The sequence below is a fragment of the Oncorhynchus masou genome, chromosome 13 (assembly GCF_036934945.1).
Source record: "Oncorhynchus masou masou isolate Uvic2021 chromosome 13, UVic_Omas_1.1, whole genome shotgun sequence".
NCBI lineage: Eukaryota > Metazoa > Chordata > Actinopteri > Salmoniformes > Salmonidae > Oncorhynchus > Oncorhynchus masou.
The window spans coordinates 13,341,840-13,361,578 of record NC_088224.1 but is presented as its reverse complement, the minus strand read 5'-3'; the positions used below and the strand labels follow the sequence as shown (position 1 = coordinate 13,361,578).

At 45.2% G+C, this 19,739-nt stretch overlaps 1 protein-coding gene across 2 annotated transcripts in view; it reads left to right on the top strand.

Moving 5' to 3' along the window:
• Positions 1-19,739, top strand: part of LOC135551751 (focal adhesion kinase 1-like) — a 242,328-nt gene that overhangs the window by 58,327 nt on the left and 164,262 nt on the right. For both annotated transcript variants that reach the window (XM_064982961.1, XM_064982959.1), the window contains exon 2: positions 14,263-14,289. Coding sequence is in view for 1 of the 2 variants with exons in the window: in XM_064982959.1 (XP_064839031.1) it covers positions 14,263-14,289 (27 nt within the window). In the remaining variant the exon portion in view is untranslated. The remainder of the gene's footprint in view (positions 1-14,262; positions 14,290-19,739) is intronic.

Here is a 19,739-nt window from a genome sequence, read left to right as displayed (position 1 = left end):
GCTCCTGTCTTGCTAATGGCAGCAGCATGTGGTCAGAAATGTATTACTTGGACAATTAGCAGAGTATTTAATTATCTTCATTTTTAGATCCATTTATTAGTGTGGTGATGATAATAGTACATTATTGTATTGATTGGTTATATCATCTCTTCACCCAATCATACCGGGGACCATCAGTGACGTGTAAAATATCTGTCTCTATTGACTTTGTCTGCAGAAGGTTCATACTACATCTGGGAAAAGGCTTTACACTGCAATCCATAGCTGTTTTATTCACTCACTGACATTCTGTACAGTACTACATGTAGCCTTGATGCATTCCACTTCACAATCCGATGTTCATTTCTTTCTTCATGTCTATTACCTTCTGTTTCTGTCAACCTGCTAATGGCTGACCTAATGGCTGAGACTAAGGTTGTGTTCCAAATACACCCTAGTAGTGCACTATATAGGCAAAAGCTTAGGGTGCCATTTGGGACAAACGCCTGAGACACAGAACTGTCGTCCTGCAGTGTCTGTTCAGTTCCTGATCCAAGCTGTAGATAATCATGTGTCACTCCTAGTGATAAATGGCCCTGATCACTGCTGGGTAGTGTGTTCATGCGTGGGAGTCAGGAGGGAGGGAAGAGGGGAGGAGAGAGAGAGGGAGGAGGTTTGGGATGACGGTCGTTCAACAATGTTCTTCCTTCGGCGGTGGTGCTGGTGTCATCTCTTTTTTAGTTTTTATCAACTTCCTCATCCATAATTCATCCATAAGTATGTTTTATTTCTCTCCTCTCTTAAAATGTTTGTGAAATTTGCAAAACTAAGTACTGTTTGCCAAGGCCTTTCTGTGCCCTCTGCACTTACCATCTTAACGAACATTAACACACATAATGTATGGCCCCTTTAAATAGATTTAGGTTAGTGATATTCAATTGGTGGCAAAAGGTGAAGGAAAGCCTCCAATGTTATTGCTAATGCCGCACAATTTCTATGACTGTTAGAAATCCCTAGGAGATCAAGCCTTTAAGTCGACCAGTTCATTAGCCATGTATAGTGATGCCAGTTATGATGGTAATTCTGTGTTTGTGGTGCAGCCATGCATGTCTACTGGGCCCGTGTCTGGTGCAGTCATGCATGTCTACTGGGCCCGTGTCTGTGGTGCAGTCATGCATGTCTACTGGGCCCGTGTCTGTGGTGCAGTCATGCATGTCTACTGGGCCCGTGTCTGTGGTGCAGTCATGCATGTCTACTGGGCCCGTGTCTGAGGTGCAGTCATGCATGTCTACTGGGCCCGTGTCTGTGGTGCAGTCATGCATGTCTACTGGGCCCGTGTCTGTGGTGCAGTCATGCATGTCTACTGGGCCCGTGTCTGAGGTGCAGTCATGCATGTCTACTGGGCCCGTGTCTGGTGCAGTCATGCATGTCTACTGGGCCCGTGTCTGTGGTGCAGTCATGCATGTCTACTGGGCCCGTGTTTGTGGTGCAGTCATGCATGTCTACTGGGCCCGTGTCTGTGGTGCAGTCATGCATGTCTACTGGGCCCGTGTCTGTGGTGCAGTCATGCATGTCTACTGGGCCCGTGTCTGTGGTGCAGTCATGCATGTCTACTGGGCCCGTGTCTGGTGCAGTCATGCATGTCGGTGACCTTGTTGCATGCTTTACTTTTATATGACGTGTGTGTGTTTGTGTGTGTCAGTGCTGTTTTTCCTTACATATATATCTGCTTTGGTTTGTATGACGCCTTCTGCAGAAGAGCGGCGGCTGCTCGGATGAGTGTGTGCATGTGTGTGTTTGCCTGTGAGCATCCGTCCGCCTGTGTGTGTGACCCCTCAGGTCAGGGGGTGTTACTGAAGTGTGTAGCATCATAGGGGTCTGTGGATGAAACAGAAGTTAGGGGTCCACCTCAAGCACCTCCAACACCTGCTAGTCTCTCACACACACATGATGGGGCAGGCGGGCAGATGGCCGATCACAGACAAACACACACATGCAGGTGTTGGGAGGGGCTTGAGGTGGGCCCCACAGACTCCTATGATACTTCATAGCAAGAAGGCAATAATAGCCTAGTGCAAACAACAAAAACAGGTAACTAAGTATAATAACAAGATGCAATCATTTGCTGTTAGTGAGAAGAGCAAAAAGCTACTTTAGCTTGCGTTCTAAAATCATTTCAAATCTATTTCCGATTAATTTCATTTCCATGATCATTGCAGAATAAATTCCTCACCTTTTCTGACTGTGATGGTTTCATAAGCTACTCACGAAATAACCTATAGGCCCACAGCAACTTACGATAGGGTAACATTAGCCCCATCTCTCATTTAATTGGACCCACTTCCCAGTAGTAAATAGATAAGCTACCGGTATTGAACGTGTTTTGTTCTATGCGATCCAGTTTAACGGTTGACGTTAAACGTTTCCGTTGACGTTTGTAGGCTTCGTCTGAATACTGTAATGTCAAATTTCTTGAGTAGCCTAGGCAATATTTCATTTATTAAACATAGTACATATATCAGAACCATTGCACCTTTTCTGGCCGTGATGAGTTCCTATTACCAAAGAAGCCATACAGCAAATGTATTTATTTAATTGAGCCTATTAGATAATGATCACTACCAGTGTTTGCTCTATGCATGAGGAAGGGGGTGCGGTTTATAACATTCTGTACAATTTAAAGCTGCAATAGTTAGCTTTTTTGGGCGACCTGACAAAATGCACATAGAAATGTGAGTTATAGATCTGTCATTCTCATTGAATGCAAATTTAAGAAGAGGTAGATATGTTCTATGTGCGGTATTTATATGCTTTTAAGTTGAATTTTTGCGTCTTTTACTTCTGGATTTATACACCAGCTTCAAACAGCTGAAAATACAATATTTTTGGTAATGGAAAATATATTTTACGGTGGTTTAGATGGCACAATGATTCTTTACACTATACATGCTTGTTTCTCACAAACTGAAATTAGCAACCAGGAAATGGCAGAGCGATGTTTTGCATTGAAGTGTGTAGGCTACCACTCTACAGTAAGCAGGCCTACTGTTGAAAAATATATCAGAGTAGACAATGTTTCAGAATTCGCGGGCATTGCACCATATTGAGGTTGTTGACGAAATTAAATGCAAAACATTATTGAATTCAAATGATCTGTTTACAATTGTGCAATTGTTTTTGTGTTTCAGAAACAATCACTGCCAAAAAAAACGAAAACATTCTGCCAACAACTCCAAAGACTTGATCAAGTTGGCCATTGATATTTCCTTTAGATACTGTCTTGGCCTAATTCCAATACCTCCAAAGACATTTGATCAAGTTGGCCATTGATATATCCTTTAGATACTGTCTTGGCCTAATTCCAATACCTCCAAAGACATTTGATCAAGTTGACCATTGATATTTCCTTTAGATACTGTCTTGGCCTAATTCCAATACCTCCAAAGACATTTGATCAAGTTGGCCATTGATATATCCTTTAGATACTGTCTTGGCCTAATTCCAATACCTCCAAAGACATTTGATCAAGTTGACCATTGATATATCCTTTAGATACTGTCTTGGCCTAATTCCAATACCTCCAAAGACATTTGATCAAGTTGGCCATTGATATATCCTTTAGATACTGTCTTGGCCTAATTCCAATACCTCCAAAGACATTTGATCAAGTTGGCCATTGATATATCCTTTAGATACTGTCTTGGCCTAATTCCAATACCTCCAAAGACATTTGATCAAGTTGACCATTGATATATCCTTTAGATACTGTCTTGGCCTAATTCCAATACCTCCAAAGACATTTGATCAAGTTGACCATTGATATATCCTTTAGATACTGTCTTGGCCTAATTCCAATACCTCCAAAGTGTACAGCAAAGAAGGGTGTTATTGTCACCATGAAAGGTGAATGATGGGCGTTATTGTCACCATGAAAGGTGAATGATGGGCGTTATTGTCACCATGAAAGGTGAATGATGGGCGTTATTGTCACCATGAAAGGTGAATGCTGGGCGTTATTGTCACCATGAAAGGTGAATGATGAGCGTTATTGTCACCATGAAAGGTGAATGATGAGCGTTATTGTCACCGTGAAAGGTGAATGATGAGCGTTATTGTCACCATGAAAGGTGAATGATGAGCGTTATTGTCACCATGAAAGGTGAATGATGGGCGTTATTCAGGCAGGGTTATAATGTTTGTTCACGTGGGTAGTTTAATGACAGGTCTGGTTCATAACGGGAAACATGCATAAATACGTTTATAAATCTCTAAATATTTGCGCTGTCCTTTCAGACTTGGCAAAGGTAGATTTTTAGTGTGAAATGTATTCAACAGTTATAAATGATGCCATTGGTCCCCACAAGGATAGTAAAACTCCAACACACACACACACACACATATATACACACACGCACACACACACATATATATACACACACACACACACACACACACACACACACACATATATATATATATACGCACACACACACACACACACACACACACACACACACACACACACACACACACACACACACACACACACACACACATACACACATATATATACACACACGCACACACACATATATACACACACACACACACACACACACACACACACAAAAGTATCTCTGCAGTATCTCCATAGCCAGCGGCTGGATGGGAAGGCTGAGTTAGCAACACGTAAAGTGTGCCGGTGCTTTTGTAATGGTTGTCTTGGAACGCACCACTCACAGCGCCTTTGCACAACAGTCTCTAATTCACATTCCTCACAGGATTTCTGCCTCTGTGGGTATTGTGGAATGACCCACACAGAGGCAGAACCCTAGCATGCGTCGCGTAGTTCGACTCTAGTGGACGTCCAGCCGACCTTGTGTTGGCTACGTGGCCCTGCTTTGTCTGTACCAGGCAGTTTTCTGAAGCTCTGGGAACAGAACTCCTAACCGTTTTCCACTGCAGGTGAAACGTATCATTCCAGAACGGTTCCTCATTCCTCTCAGGAGAATCGGTCTTCCCACCTCTTCCCACCTCTTTTTATGTTGGTTAACTCTAGGGAGATGTTCCTCGTCTCTTGAAGAATAATAGACATGTTTTACTTTAATCCTCACTGTACAACTATGTCCTCTCTCATGGTTTATTGTGCTTCTCTACTGAAAGTCTTCCTGGAAGGCTAGAGTTCTTCTCATCAGTTACAGTAGAATCAGGAATGTTTCCCATTCCTCTTAGTACAATATGTCCTCTCTTTCCCTCTGTTTATTTTGGGTCTCTCCAAAATATCACTAGTCATCACTAGTCTCGACTGCTAGTGTTAGCACAGTGTGGTGTGGTTAGTCCTATTAAAGCTAGCCTGTCTCCTAGCATCACTAGTCTCTACTGCTAGTGTTAGCACAGTGTGGTGTGGTTAGTCCTATTAAAGCTAGCCTGTCTTCTAGCATCACTAGTCTCTACTGCTAGTGTTAGCACAGTGAGGTGGGGTTAGTCCTATTAAAGCTAGCCTGTCTCCTAGCATCACTAGTCTCTACTGCTAGTGTTAGCACAGTGAGGTGGGGTTAGTCCTATTAAAGCTAGCCTGTCTCCTAGCATCACTAGTCTCTACTGCTAGTGTTAGCACAGTGTGGTGGGGTTAGTCCTATTAAAGCTAGCCTGTCTCCTAGCATCACTAACCTCTACTGCTAGTGTTAGCACAGTGAGGTGGGGTTAGTCCTATTAAAGCTAGCCTGTCTTCTAGCATCACTAACCTCTACTGCTAGTGTTAGCACAGTGAGGTGGGGTTAGTCCTATTAAAGCTAGCCTGTCTTCTAGCATCACTAACCTCTACTGCTAGTGTTAGCACAGTGTGGTGTGGTTAGTCCTATTAAAGCTAGCCTGTCTTCTAACATCACTAGTCTCTACTGCTAGTGTTAGCACAGTGAGGTGGGGTTAGTCCTATTAAAGCTAGCCTGTCTTCTAGCATCACTAACCTCTACTGCTAGTGTTAGCACAGTGTGGTGTGGTTAGTCCTATTAAAGCTAGCCTGTCTTCTAGCATCACTAACCTCTACTGCTAGTGTTAGCACAGTGTGGTGTGGTTAGTCCTATTAAAGCTAGCCTGTCTTCTAGCATCACTAACCTCTACTGCTAGTGTTAGCACAGTGTGGTGTGGTTAGTCCTATTAAAGCTAGCCTGTCTCCTAGCATCACTAGTCTCTACTGCTAGTGTTAGCACAGTGTGGTGTGGTTAGTCCTATTAAAGCTAGCCTGTCTTCTAGCATCACTAACCTCTACTGCTAGTGTTAGCACAGTGTGGTGTGGTTAGTCCTATTAAAGCTAGCCTGTCTCCTAGCATCACTAACCTCTACTGCTAGTGTTAGCACAGTGTGGTGTGGTTAGTCCTATTAAAGCTAGCCTGTCTTCTAGCATCACTAGTCTCTACTGCTAGTGTTAGCACAGTGAGGTGGGGTTAGTCCTATTAAAGCTAGCCTGTCTTCTAGCATCACTAACCTCTACTGCTAGTGTTAGCACAGTGTGGTGTGGTTAGTCCTATTAAAGCTAGCCTGTCTTCTAGCATCACTAACCTCTACTGCTAGTGTTAGCACAGTGAGGTGGGGTTAGTCCTATTAATGCTAGCCTGTCTTCTAGCATCACTAACCTCTACTGCTAGTGTTAGCACAGTGAGGTAGGATTAGTCCTATTAAAGCTAGCCTGTCTCCTAGCATCACTAGTCTCTACTGCTGGACTATCTAGTTGGTGATCCAGCGTCAGAGAAAGGACCATGTGCACCTTTGTGATGCGCGTCTATTAAAGAGACACTGGACGAATGGACAGACGCACAGAGACAGCCAGTTAGCCGGTCTAATCCATTAAACCCTGGATGGACAGTCAATCCAGACGTCTCACCCTGCCTTTCACATGGTGATTTAATCCACTGGCGCTTGGATATATGGATTATTAAGGGACTTAGATTTTCTTTACCAACCATACACTCATAACTTAATAAGTTCCTACTCTTTAGAGAGGGCATATGGTTAATTCTATGCCTTTAGCTCCTCAGAAATCTAATTACAACGACCTACAGACCGGTAGTCCTGACACACTTACAAGTAATATATCCCCGGTTGATCTGGTTATAGGCTGAGAGACCTACACCTCCTATCACATCTCAAGTCAATGTAATAACGTTCAAATGATGGATCATGGGACCCATCTTGAAATGAAACCAACAGCAGAAGGAGGATATGAGATGCTTTTCAAAATTGTACTGTAGCGTCTTGATTGTTGCCGTATTGTTGAGATGGCACCCTATTCCCTACAAAGTGCACTACTTTTGATCAAGGACCATAGGGCTTTGATAAAAAGTAGTGCACCATATACTAGGGAATAAGATGCCATTTGGGACAAGACCCACTGTGATGTGGAAGAGATGCCTGCTTTCAAGACAGTCTGCCCCCCCCCCCCCCCCCCACCCCAAAAAAGAAACCGGCTATAATGAGAGGTGTTGAAGAGGCCACTGAGTCTCTCTCTCTCTTTCTCACTTCTACTCTTCTATTAAGTCACGTTGTTCTACCACTGACCTATAATTACTGAGACCACACTGTTCAGCTGAGACTCAACTCTCTCTGGGCAATGTGTGTTCTGAAGGCTGAGACTCAACTCTCTCTGGGCAACGTGTGTTCTGAAGGCTGAGACTCAACTCTCTCTGGGCAATGTGTGTTCTGAAGGCTGAGACTCAACTCTCTCTGGGCAACGTGTGTTCTGAAGGCTGAGACTCAACTCTCTCTGGGCAACGTGTGTTCTGAAGGCTGAGACTCAACTCTCTCTGGGCAATGTGTGTTCTGAAGGCTGAGACTCAACTCTCTGGGCAACGTGTGTTCTGAAGGCTGAGACTCAACTCTCTGGGCAATGTGTGTTCTGAAGGCTGAGACTCAACTCTCTCTGGGCAACGTGTGTTCTGAAGGCTGAGACTCAACTCTCTCTGGGCAACGTGTGTTCTGAAGGCTGAGACTCAGCTCTCGCTGGGCAACGTGTGTTCTCGTTCTTCACAGCAGTTGTGGTGTCATGGATGTTTGTGTTCCTGTGCTGCTCAAATGCCATAGCATTGCTGTTTTTTATGTGTTTGGTTATAGTCACTTTGGAATCGACACACATTACAAATTATGATTATGCTCAAGTCGAGGCGCTAAAATGAGTTTGACCTAATTACAAGCAGAGTGGATTTCACCTCAATATTGATTCTTGTTGACACATTTCCCTACTTCAGTTTGATTGCCTTAGCCTGCATCCCCACCTTCAGTTTGATTGCCTTAGCCTGCATCCCCACCTGCAGTTTGATTGCCTTAGCCTGCATCCCCACCTGCAGTTTGATTGCCTTAGCCTGCATCCCCACCTGCAGTTTGATTGCCTTAGCCTGCATCCCCACCTGCAGTTTGATTGCCTGCATCCCCACCTGCAGTTTGATTGCCTTAGCCTGCATCCCCACCTGCAGTTTGATTGCCTGCATCCCCACCTGCAGTTTGATTGCCTTAGCCTGCATCCCCACCTGCAGTTTGATTGCCTGCATCCCCACCTGCAGTTTGATTGCCTGCATCCCCACCTGCAGTTTGATTGCCTTAGCCTGCATCCCCACCTTCAGTTTGATTGCCTTAGCCTGCATCCCCACCTGCAGTTTGATTGCCTGCATCCCCACCTTCAGTTTGATTGCCTTAGCCTGCATCCCCACCTTCAGTTTGATTGCCTTAGCCTGCATCCCCACCTGCAGTTTGATTGCCTGCATCCCCACCTGCAGTTTGATTGCCTTAGCCTGCATCCCCACCTGCAGTTTGATTGCCTTAGCCTGCATCCCCACCTTCAGTTTGATTGCCTTAGCCTGCATCCCCACCTTCAGTTTGAATGCCTTAGCCTGCATCCCCACCTTCAGTTTGATTGCCTTAGCCTGCATCCCCACCTGCAGTTTGATTGCCTGCATCCCCACCTGCAGTTTGATTGCCTTAGCCTGCATCCCCACCTGCAGTTTGATTGCCTTAGCCTGCATCCCCACCTGCAGTTTGATTGCCTGCATCCCCACCTGCAGTTTGATTGCCTTAGCCTGCATCCCCACCTGCAGTTTGATTGCCTTAGCCTGCATCCCCACCTTCAGTTTGATTGCCTGCATCCCCACCTTCAGTTTGATTGCCTTAGCCTGCATCCCCACCTGCAGTTTGATTGCCTTAGCCTGCATCCCCACCTGCAGTTTGATTGCCTTAGCCTGCATCCCCACCTGCAGTTTGATTGCCTGCATCCCCACCTGCAGTTTGATTGCCTTAGCCTGCATCCCCACCTGCAGTTTGATTGCCTTAGCCTGCATCCCCACCTTCAGTTTGATTGCCTTAGCCTGCATCCCCACCTTCAGTTTGATTGCCTGCATCCCCACCTTCAGTTTGATTGCCTTAGCCTGCATCCCCACCTTCAGTTTGATTGCCTTAGCCTGCATCCCCACCTGCAGTTTGTACCTGTCAGGTTCAATTTATTTCAACTTAATTGACTGTGTTGATATTCCATATGATTTGTGTATCTAATAGGGAAATGGATAGTATCGATATAAACATGTGCAATTGTAGTAGAGGAAAGGAAAGGGAAAGGGGGAGACCTAGTCAGTTGTACAACTGAATGGTTTCAACTGAAATGTGTTTTCCACATTTAACCCTCTGAATCAGAGAGGTGCGGGGGGGCAGAAAGACAGATATTTACCTTGTCAGCTAGTAGGTTAGGGTCGGGTGATATTTACCTTGTCAGCTAGTAGGTTAGGGTCAGGTGATATTTACCTTGTCAGCTAGTAGGTTAGGGTCAGGTGATATTTACCTTGTCAGCTAGTAGGTTAGGGTCAGGTGATATTTACCTTGTCAGCTAGTAGGTTAGGGTCAGGTGATATTTACCTTGTCAGCTAGTAGGTTAGGGTCGGGTGATATTTACCTTGTCAGCTAGTAGGTTAGGGTCAGGTGATATTTACCTTGTCAGCTAGTAGGTTAGGGTCGGGTGATATTTACCTTGTCAGCTAGTAGGTTAGGGTCAGGTGATATTTACCTTGTCAGCTAGTAGGTTAGGGTCAGGTGATATTTACCTTGTCAGCTAGTAGGTTAGGGTCAGGTGATATTTACCTTGTCAGCTAGTAGGTTAGGGTCAGGTGATATTTACCTTGTCAGCTAGTAGGTTAGGGTCGGGTGATATTTACCTTGTCAGCTAGTAGGTTACGGTCAGGTGATATTTACCTTGTCAGCTAGTAGGTTAGGGTCAGGTGATATTTACCTTGTCAGCTAGTAGGTTAGGGTCAGGTGATATTTACCTTGTCAGCTAGTAGGTTAGGGTCGGGTGATATTTACCTTGTCAGCTAGTAGGTTAGGGTCAGGTGATATTTACCTTGTCAGCTAGTAGGTTACGGTCAGGTGATATTTACCTTGTCAGCTAGTAGGTTACGGTCAGGTGATATTTACCTTGTCAGCTAGTAGGTTAGGGTCAGGTGATATTTACCTTGTCAGCTAGTAGGTTAGGGTCAGGTGATATTTACCTTGTCAGCTAGTAGGTTAGGGTCAGGTGATATTTACCTTGTCAGCTAGTAGGTTAGGGTCGGGTGATATTTACCTTGTCAGCTAGTAGGTTAGGGTCAGGTGATATTTACCTTGTCAGCTAGTAGGTTAGGGTCAGGTGATATTTACCTTGTCAGCTAGTAGGTTAGGGTCAGGTGATATTTACCTTGTCAGCTAGTAGGTTAGGGTCAGGTGATATTTACCTTGTCAGCTAGTAGGTTAGGGTCAGGTGATATTTACCTTGTCAGCTAGTAGGTTAGGGTCAGGTGATATTTACCTTGTCAGCTAGTAGGTTAGGGTCAGGTGATATTTACCTTGTCAGCTAGTAGGTTAGGGTCGGGTGATATGTTACCTTGTCAGCTAGTAGGTTAGGGTCAGGTGATATTTACCTTGTCAGCTAGTAGGTTAGGGTCAGGTGATATTTACCTTGTCAGCTAGTAGGTTAGGGTCAGGTGATATTTACCTTGTCAGCTAGTAGGTTAGGGTCAGGTGATATTTACCTTGTCAGCTAGTAGGTTAGGGTCAGGTGATATTTACCTTGTCAGCTAGTAGGTTAGGGTCGGGTGATATTTACCTTGTCAGCTAGTAGGTTAGGGTCAGGTGATATTTACCTTGTCAGCTAGTAGGTTAGGGTCGGGTGATATTTACCTTGTCAGCTAGTAGGTTAGGGTCAGGTGATATTTACCTTGTCAGCTAGTAGGTTAGGGTCGGGTGATATTTGGGGAGACCTCTTCTACAATATACTACTTCAAATATCGCGATATCCAATATTGTCATTTTAATCCGTTAACTAGATCATTCCAGACTGCTCTTTGTTTTGCTTATTTACAGTATTAAAGTCACATTCTATTTAAATAATATTAGTATGGTGAAAAACAAGGCTTACTTCATTAATTTAGACTTCATCTTCCACGTATTAATACAGCCTGCACATTAATACAGCCTGCACATGAATACAGCCTGCACATGAATACAGCCTGCACATGAATACAGCCTGCACATGAATACAGCCTGCACATGAATACAGCCTACACATGAATACAGCCTGCACATGAATACAGCCTGCACATGAATACAGCCTGCACATGAATACAGCCTGCACATGAATACAGCCTGCACATGAATACAGCCTGCACATGAATACAGCCTACACATGAATACAGCCTACACATGAATACAGCCTGCACATGAATACAGCCTGCACATGAATACAGCCTGCACATGAATACAGCCTGCACATGAATACAGCCTGCACATGAATACAGCCTGCACATGAATACAGCCTGCACATGAATACAGCCTGCACATGAATACAGCCTGCACATGAATACAGCCTGCACATTAATACAGCCTGCACATGAATACAGCCTGCACAGGAATACAGCCTGCACATGAATACAGCCTGCACATGAATACAGCCTGCACATGAATACAGCCTGCACAGGAATACAGCCTGCACATGAATACAGCCTGCACATGAATACAGCCTGCACATGAATACAGCCTGCACATGAATACAGCCTGCACAGGAATACAGCCTGCACATGAATACAGCCTGCACATGAATACAGCCTGCACATGAATACAGCCTGCACATGAATACAGCCTGCACATGAATACACCCTGCACATTAATACAACCTGCACATTAATACACATTAAAAATCTAATAAAATGTTAGTTGTCAGATGCGCCGAATACAACAAGACCTTCACCAACAATGCAGTTTTCAGAAAATACCTACAAAAAAAAGAGGGGATAAGAAAAACATAATTCAGAAGCATCAGTAAATAACAATAGCGGGGCTTTATATAGAGGGTACCGGTACAGAGTCCATGTGAGGGGGCACCAGTGTCAAGGTAATTATGTACATGCAAGTTGGGTTATTAAAGTGACTATGCATAGATAATCACAGAAAGTAACAGCAGTGTGGAGGGGGGTGCAAATAGTCTGGGTAACCATTTGATTAGCTGTTCAGGAGTCTTACGGCTTGGGAGTAGAAGCTGTTTAAAAGCCTCTTGGACCTAGACTTGGCGCTCCGGTACCGCTTGCCGTGTGGTAGCAGAGAGAACAGTCTATGACTAGGGTGGCTGGAGTCTTTGACAATTTTTAGGACCTTACTCTGACACCACCTGGTATAGAGGTCCTGGATGGCAGGAAGCTTGGCCCCGGTGATGTACTGGGCCGTACGCACTACCCTCTATAGGCGTTGTGGTCAAAGGCCGAGCAGTTGCCATACCAGGCAGTGATGCAACCCGTCAGGATGCTCTCGATGGTGCAGCTGTAAAACCTTTTGAGGACCTGAGGACCCATACCAAATCTTTTCAGTCTCCTGAGAGGGAATAGGTTTTGTTGTGCCCTCTTCACAACTGTCTTGGTGTGCTTGGACCATGTTAGTTGTTGGCAAGGAACTTGAAGCTCTCAACCTGTTCCACTACCCCGTCGATGAGAATGGGGGTGTGCTCGGTCCTCCTTTTCCTGTAGTCCACAATCATCTCCTTTGTCTTGATCACATTGAGGGAGAGGTTGTTGTCCTGGCACCACATGGCCAGATATCTGACCTCCTCCCTATAGGCTGTCTCATCGTTGTTGGTGATCAGGCCTACTGTTGTGTCATCGGCAAACTTAATGATGGTGTTGGAATTGTGCCTGTTCATGCAGTCATAAGTACAGCAGGGGACTGAGCACGCACCCCTGAGGGGCCCCTGTGTTGAGGATCAGCTTGGCAGACGTGTTGTTGCCTAGTCTTACCACCTGGGGGCGGCCCATCAGGAAGTCCAGGATACAGTTGCAGAGGGAGGTGTTTAGTCCCAGGGTCCTTATTAAAGCTTATTAATGAGTTTTGAGGGCACTATGATGTGGAACGCGGAGCTGTAAGCAATGAGTAGCATTCTCACATAGGTGTTCCTTTTGTCCAGGTGGGAAAGGGCAGTGTGGAGTGCAATAGAGATTGCATCATCTGTGGCTCTGTTGGTGTGGTATGCAAATTGGAGTGTGTCTAGGGTTTCTTGGATAATGGTGTTGATGTGAGCCATGACCAGCCGTTCAAAGCATTTCATGGCTACAGATGTGAGTGCTACGAATCGGTAGTCATTTAGGCAGGTTACTTTAGCGTTCTTGAGCACAGGGACTATGGTGGTCTGCTTATAACATGTTGGTATTACAGACTCCGACAGCGAGAGGTTGACTATATCAGTGAAGACACTTGTCAGTGCATGCTCAGAGTACACAAACTTGAGGGACTAACACCACATCCATCCTGTCTGTTTTTGTCCAAACCTGAGAGACTAAAACCACATCCATCTGTCTGTCCGTCCATCCTGTCTGTTTGAGGCCCAAATACCACTTAGCACTCTGAAACCTAACCCCAGGGGACTTAAATGGGCTTCTGGATGTTACCCTGCCATCCGGTTGACTGTGAACTGTGACAATGACAGATTATGGTGTCATCATAGGGCTTCCCTTCTGTGCCAGCCCTGGCCCCTATGTGTCAAAGGTAGTGCCCTACTTGGGAATAGGCTGCCATTTGGAACACAGCCACAGAGCTTCAGCCCCCAGACAGCTAGGGGCACTCTGTGAACATGGATTGGGTTGGGTTGGAGCCTCTGGGCCAGGCTGACCTCTGGAATTAGCATTGACCCAGTAAAACCAGTGCTTCATGTCTCCACTGAGCCCAATGTGCTGAAGTGACAGATCAACGATAGATCAAACCAACTCACTTCCCTTTTGTCTCTTTGTTTTGCAGATATTTCCAGAATTTCCTACTACACAGGTGAGTGTCCTTCAGAACTACAAGAGATCTCATATGCTGTAAACTACAGGAGATCTTATATGCTGTGAACTACAGGAGATCTTATATGCTGTGAACTACAGGAGATCTTATATGCTGTGAACTACAGGAGATATTATATGCTGTAAACTACAGGAGATCTTATATGCTGTAAACTACAGGAGATCTTATATGCTGTAAACTACAGGAGATCTTATATGCTGTGAACTACAGGAGATCTTATATGCTGTAAACTACAGGAGATCTTATATGCTGTGAACTACAGGAGATCTTATATGCTGTGAACTACAGGAGATCTTATATGCTGTGAACTACAGGAGATCTTATATGCTGTGAACTACAGGATATCTTATATGCTGTGAACTACAGGAGATCTTATATGCTGTGAACTACAGGAGATCTTATATGCTGTGAACTACAGGAGATCTTATATGCTGTGAACTACAGGAGATCTTATATGCTGTGAACTACAGGAGATCTTATATGCTGTGAACTACAGAAGATCTTATATGCTGTGAACTACAGGAGATCTTATATGCTGTGAACTACAGGAGATCTTATATGCTGTGAACTACAGGAGATCTTTTATGCTGTGAACTACAGGAGATATTATATGCTGTGAACTACAAGGGATCTTACATGCTGCGAAGTTCTCTTATTCGCTTCGGTCAGATTATCCTCGAAGGCAGGTTTGATTCATAGTTGTGCTCTTCAGATGAATAGAAGAGGCTCTTAGATAAATCAGTCACCTGGATATCATTTTCCAGAATCAACTCAGATGAAGGACACAACCACCTACTCCCAAGAGGATGTCTGCTTCTCTTTCATCCTCGAAGTGCACTCCAATAATAATGATATGAATCCCCTCCACAGAGGGTGTCTGAGTGAATCCCCTCCACAGAGGGTGTCTGTGTGAATCCCCTCCACAGAGGGTGTCTGAGTGAATCCCCTCCACAGAGGGTGTCTGAGTGAATCCCCTCCACAGAGGGTGTCTGAGTGAATCCCCTCCACAGAGGGTGTCTGAGTGAATCCCCTCCACAGAGGGTGTCTGAGTGAATCCCCTCCACAGAGGGTGTCTGAGTGAATCCCCTCCACAGAGGGTGTCTGAGTGAATCCCCTCCACAGAGGGTGTCTGAGTGAATCCCCTCCACAGAGGGCGTCTGTGTGAATCCCCTCCACAGAGGGTGTCTGAGTGAATCCCCTCCACAGAGGGTGTCTGAGTGAATCCCCTCCACAGAGGGTGTCTGTGTGAATCCCCTCCACAGAGGGTGTCTGTGTGAATCCCCTCCACAGAGGGTGTCTGAGTGAATCCCCTCCACAGAGGGTGTCTGAGTGAATCCCCTCCACAGAGGGTGTCTGTGTGAATCCCCTCCACAGAGGGTGTCTGAGTGAATCCCCTCCACAGAGGGTGTCTGAGTGAATCCCCTCCACAGAGGGTGTCTGAGTGAATCCCCTCCACAGAGGGTGTCTGAGTGAATCCCCTCCACAGAGGGTGTCTGTGTGAATCCCCTCCACAGAGGGTGTCTGAGTGAATCCCCTCCACAGAGGGTGTCTGAGTGAATCCCCTCCACAGAGGGTGTCTGAGTGAATCCCCTCCACAGAGGGTGTCTGTGTGAATCCCCTCCACAGAGGGTGTCTGAGTGAATCCCCTCCACAGAGGGTGTCTGAGTGAATCCCCTCCACAGAGGGTGTCTGTGTGAATCCCCTCCACAGAGGGTGTCTGTGTTCAGAGTGTAAAAATCATATTAGACGATATAGGAAAGGGTTATTAGACTGAAGGGGTGTGTGTTTGTGTCCGTTGGATGATGGTCACTGGGAACACGACTGTGCAGCAGTGGAATGACTAAACCCAAATTACATTTCAGTGTGTGTGAGTATTTGAGTCATTCATTAGACAAGACAGGCCTATTTCAGGGAGTTAATGAACCTCTCGTCGATGAAGAGCTGTCGCTGCACTCTCTACCATCTAGGTTGCACAAACACTATTCAAAATGCTGCACTCTCCATGTTGCCTCATACTGAACTTTTGTTAGCTGTGTGTTTTCTCTGCAGCTCACTGCAATCTCTGAATCATCTCAGTCCCTTTGATTTGTACAGTAGATTGTAAAAAGAGAGAGAGAGAGAGAGAGTGCGGCATCAAAGTATATTTTCCATTGTTTTCAGTGCGTGTCCTCACTGTAAGGACATTCTAGTGGTGATACTTTGTCGATGTTGGACTGTTCTTCAAGGGGTAGTTGTAAGTCGCTCTGGATAAGAGCGTCTGCTAAATGACTTAAATGTAAATGTAAATGTAGTTCATTCAAAACTGCTCTGTCTTGAAAACCCGACTGCTGACGTGCATGTTTTGGGGGATACTGTGTTTTCACAGTGGACTAATGAACTAAATAGTAAAAGATAGTTTGGAGGGAACTATTCCTTTCAAGCTCAAGGCCGGGAGGGAGAGGCCTTGGATGAACTGTATTCCCACTGGCCAGGTATAATTGTGCTTAAAGCCATTGAGGTGAATGGGGATTTGATTATTTTATGGCTTCAGCTTGATTTATATGCTTACCGGGGGACCTTATCCTCATCCACGACCATAAACCCGACATTATTTTATATCGGCCTCACATTTAATGTACATTTATGTAGCTGGATATTTTATCACGCCATTCTACACTTAATATCTACTCAAGGACAATTCTCTGCTGCCTCTACACACACACACACACACACACCTGCCCTCCTTAACCACTTGCAGTAATAATGGAGAGTGACGAAGTAGGCCAACTCCATGAAAAGAAATGCATGACAACACAGAGAGAGAAAGAGCAGCAGTTAACTACCCACCTCACTGACTAGAGGGAAAATATTTACCTCTTGGCTATGCAGACACCTGGGCTACATTCAGGGGGGCATACCGTAGCAAAATAATTTGCAACATAAAATGAAAATCTTGTGGGACTTCTTCAGGTAGCACCTCTCCGTTTCAGTCCGTTTCAAAACGTAATTTCCCACCAACTATTGCAGAGTTCGCATTGGACTCTTAAATATTCCCTCTCAATGAACTGTCGCATCGAGAAGCCATTTTTGGCTCATTGATATCTATTGATATTTAGAGCTGCAGATGTTTCGGGGATCATCAAAGGCTGAGTAATTACTTCATTCACCACAGCACCCGAACCGACCCAAGAACAATGAGACCCGAACCCAAATGGAGATCAAAGACGTTAGGTTCGGGTCTAGACCAGACCAAAACAATATTTTATCAGCCAAGTTGCTCAAATGTCTTTTATATGTTGGCTAGGCCTTCTATAAAGTCAATAAATTCACTTTATTTGCATAAAATAAATATGCTGTAGGATATGCAGAGCCATGGTTGGGTCTATTTGGATCCAGTCAGGTCTATTAGCTGTAGTTACATCGACCTGAAACATGACCCCACCCGGACCAAGGGACATGTTCGAATTTCAGACCCGAACCTGATCAGGGTCACTGTCGGGTTTATCAGGTCCACCTGGACCCATGGACCCTCTACCCTAGGGTTCTGGGCAAAAGTAGTGCACTATGTAGGAAGAAGGTGCCATTTGGAATGCATTCTCTGTACCCTCCGTCTCTCCTCATCCCAGGCCTGATGTTTAGACTAAATAACCCTCCGTCTCTCCTCATCCCAGGCCTGATGTTTAGACTAAATAACCCTCCGTCTCTCCTCATCCCAGGCCTGATGTTTAGACTAAATAACCCTCTGTCTCTCCTCATCCCAGGCCTGATGTTTAGACTAAATAACCCTCCGTCTCTCCTCATCCCAGGCCTGATGTTTAGACTAAATAACCCTCTCTCTCCTCATCCCAGGCCTGATGTTTAGACTAAATAACCCTCCGTCTCTCCTCATCCCAGGCCTGATGTTTAGACTAAATAACCCTCTGTCTCTCCTCATCCCAGGCCTGATGTTTAGACTAAATAACCCTCTGTCTCTCCTCATCCCAGGCCTGATGTTTAGACTAAATAACCCTCCGTCTCTCCTCATCCCAGGCCTGATGTTTAGACTAAATAACCCTCCGTCTCTCCTCATCCCAGGCCTGATGTTTAGACTAAATAACCCTCTCTCTCCTCATCCCAGGCCTGATGTTTAGACTAAATAACCCTCAGTCTCTCCTCATCCCAGGCCTGATGTTTAGACTAAATAACCCTCTGTCTCTCCTCATCTCAGGCCTGATGTTTAGACTAAATAACCCTCTGTCTCTCCTCATCCCAGGCCTGATGTTTAGACTAAATAACCCTCCGTCTCTCCTCATCCCAGGCCTGATGTTTAGACTAAATAACCCTCTCTCTCCTCATCTCAGGCCTGATGTTTAGACTAAATAACCCTCCGTCTCTCCTCATCCCAGGCCTGATGTTTAGACTAAATAACCCTCTGTCTCTCCTCATCCCAGGCCTGATGTTTAGACTAAATAACCCTCTGTCTCTCCTCATCCCAGGCCTGATGTTTAGACTAAATAACCCTCTGTCTCTCCTCATCCCAGGCCTGATGTTTAGACTAAATAACCCTCTGTCTCTCCTCATCCCAGGCCTGATGTTTAGACTAAATAACCCTCCGTCTCTCCTCATCCCAGGTCTGATGGTGGTTAGGATCATGAGGTGGTCACTGCACTGATGTTCATGGCTCACGCCCTCTTTAGCAAGCCCTCTAAATTGCAATCATCACCAAGGCAATCATCACCAAGGGAATCCTAATTAGAGGTTCAAACAATTTAATGGTGTTGTTATGGAAATGACTTGTTATATTGTAAAGGCAAGGAAGTCATGAATAATCCCTGTTTCTATGTTTCATCTGGGCTGGGTTACATGGGTCGTATAATGCCATAAATTACCGATCTAAGATGTGCCGAATCAATGATCTTCACCTCAGGGCTCCAGCCATGCATGTGGTTTGTTAATTTGCTCGCTAAGTGACTAGGTTGCAAGATCAAGCTTCTTGGTTACAGCAGAGTCAACATCTCTGCTGCCTAAATTAGTTTTGTGCGTCAATAATAATAATAATCATAATTTTATTCTTTTACATTTGGAAAGAAATAGCGGCCCTTTTGTGTACTGCCGGTAGTACCGTATACCCCGGTATGGTACATGAACGGTATGAAAATGAGGATACCGCCCAATCCTAAGCTACAGTAGTTTGTAAACATTAGAGTATGCCACGCTCAAACTCCATGACTCTGTGCTGTAACCACGTGACAGCGTAGCCTAACCTTGAACTGTGTCTGGCCCTTCTGAGCTTATGAAACACAGCCCGCATGCTCTCTCTCTCTCTCTCTCTCTCTCACACACACACACACACACACACACACACACACACACACACACACACACACACACACACACACACACACACACACACACACACACACACACACACACACACACACACACACACACACACACAGTTCATTGAAGTG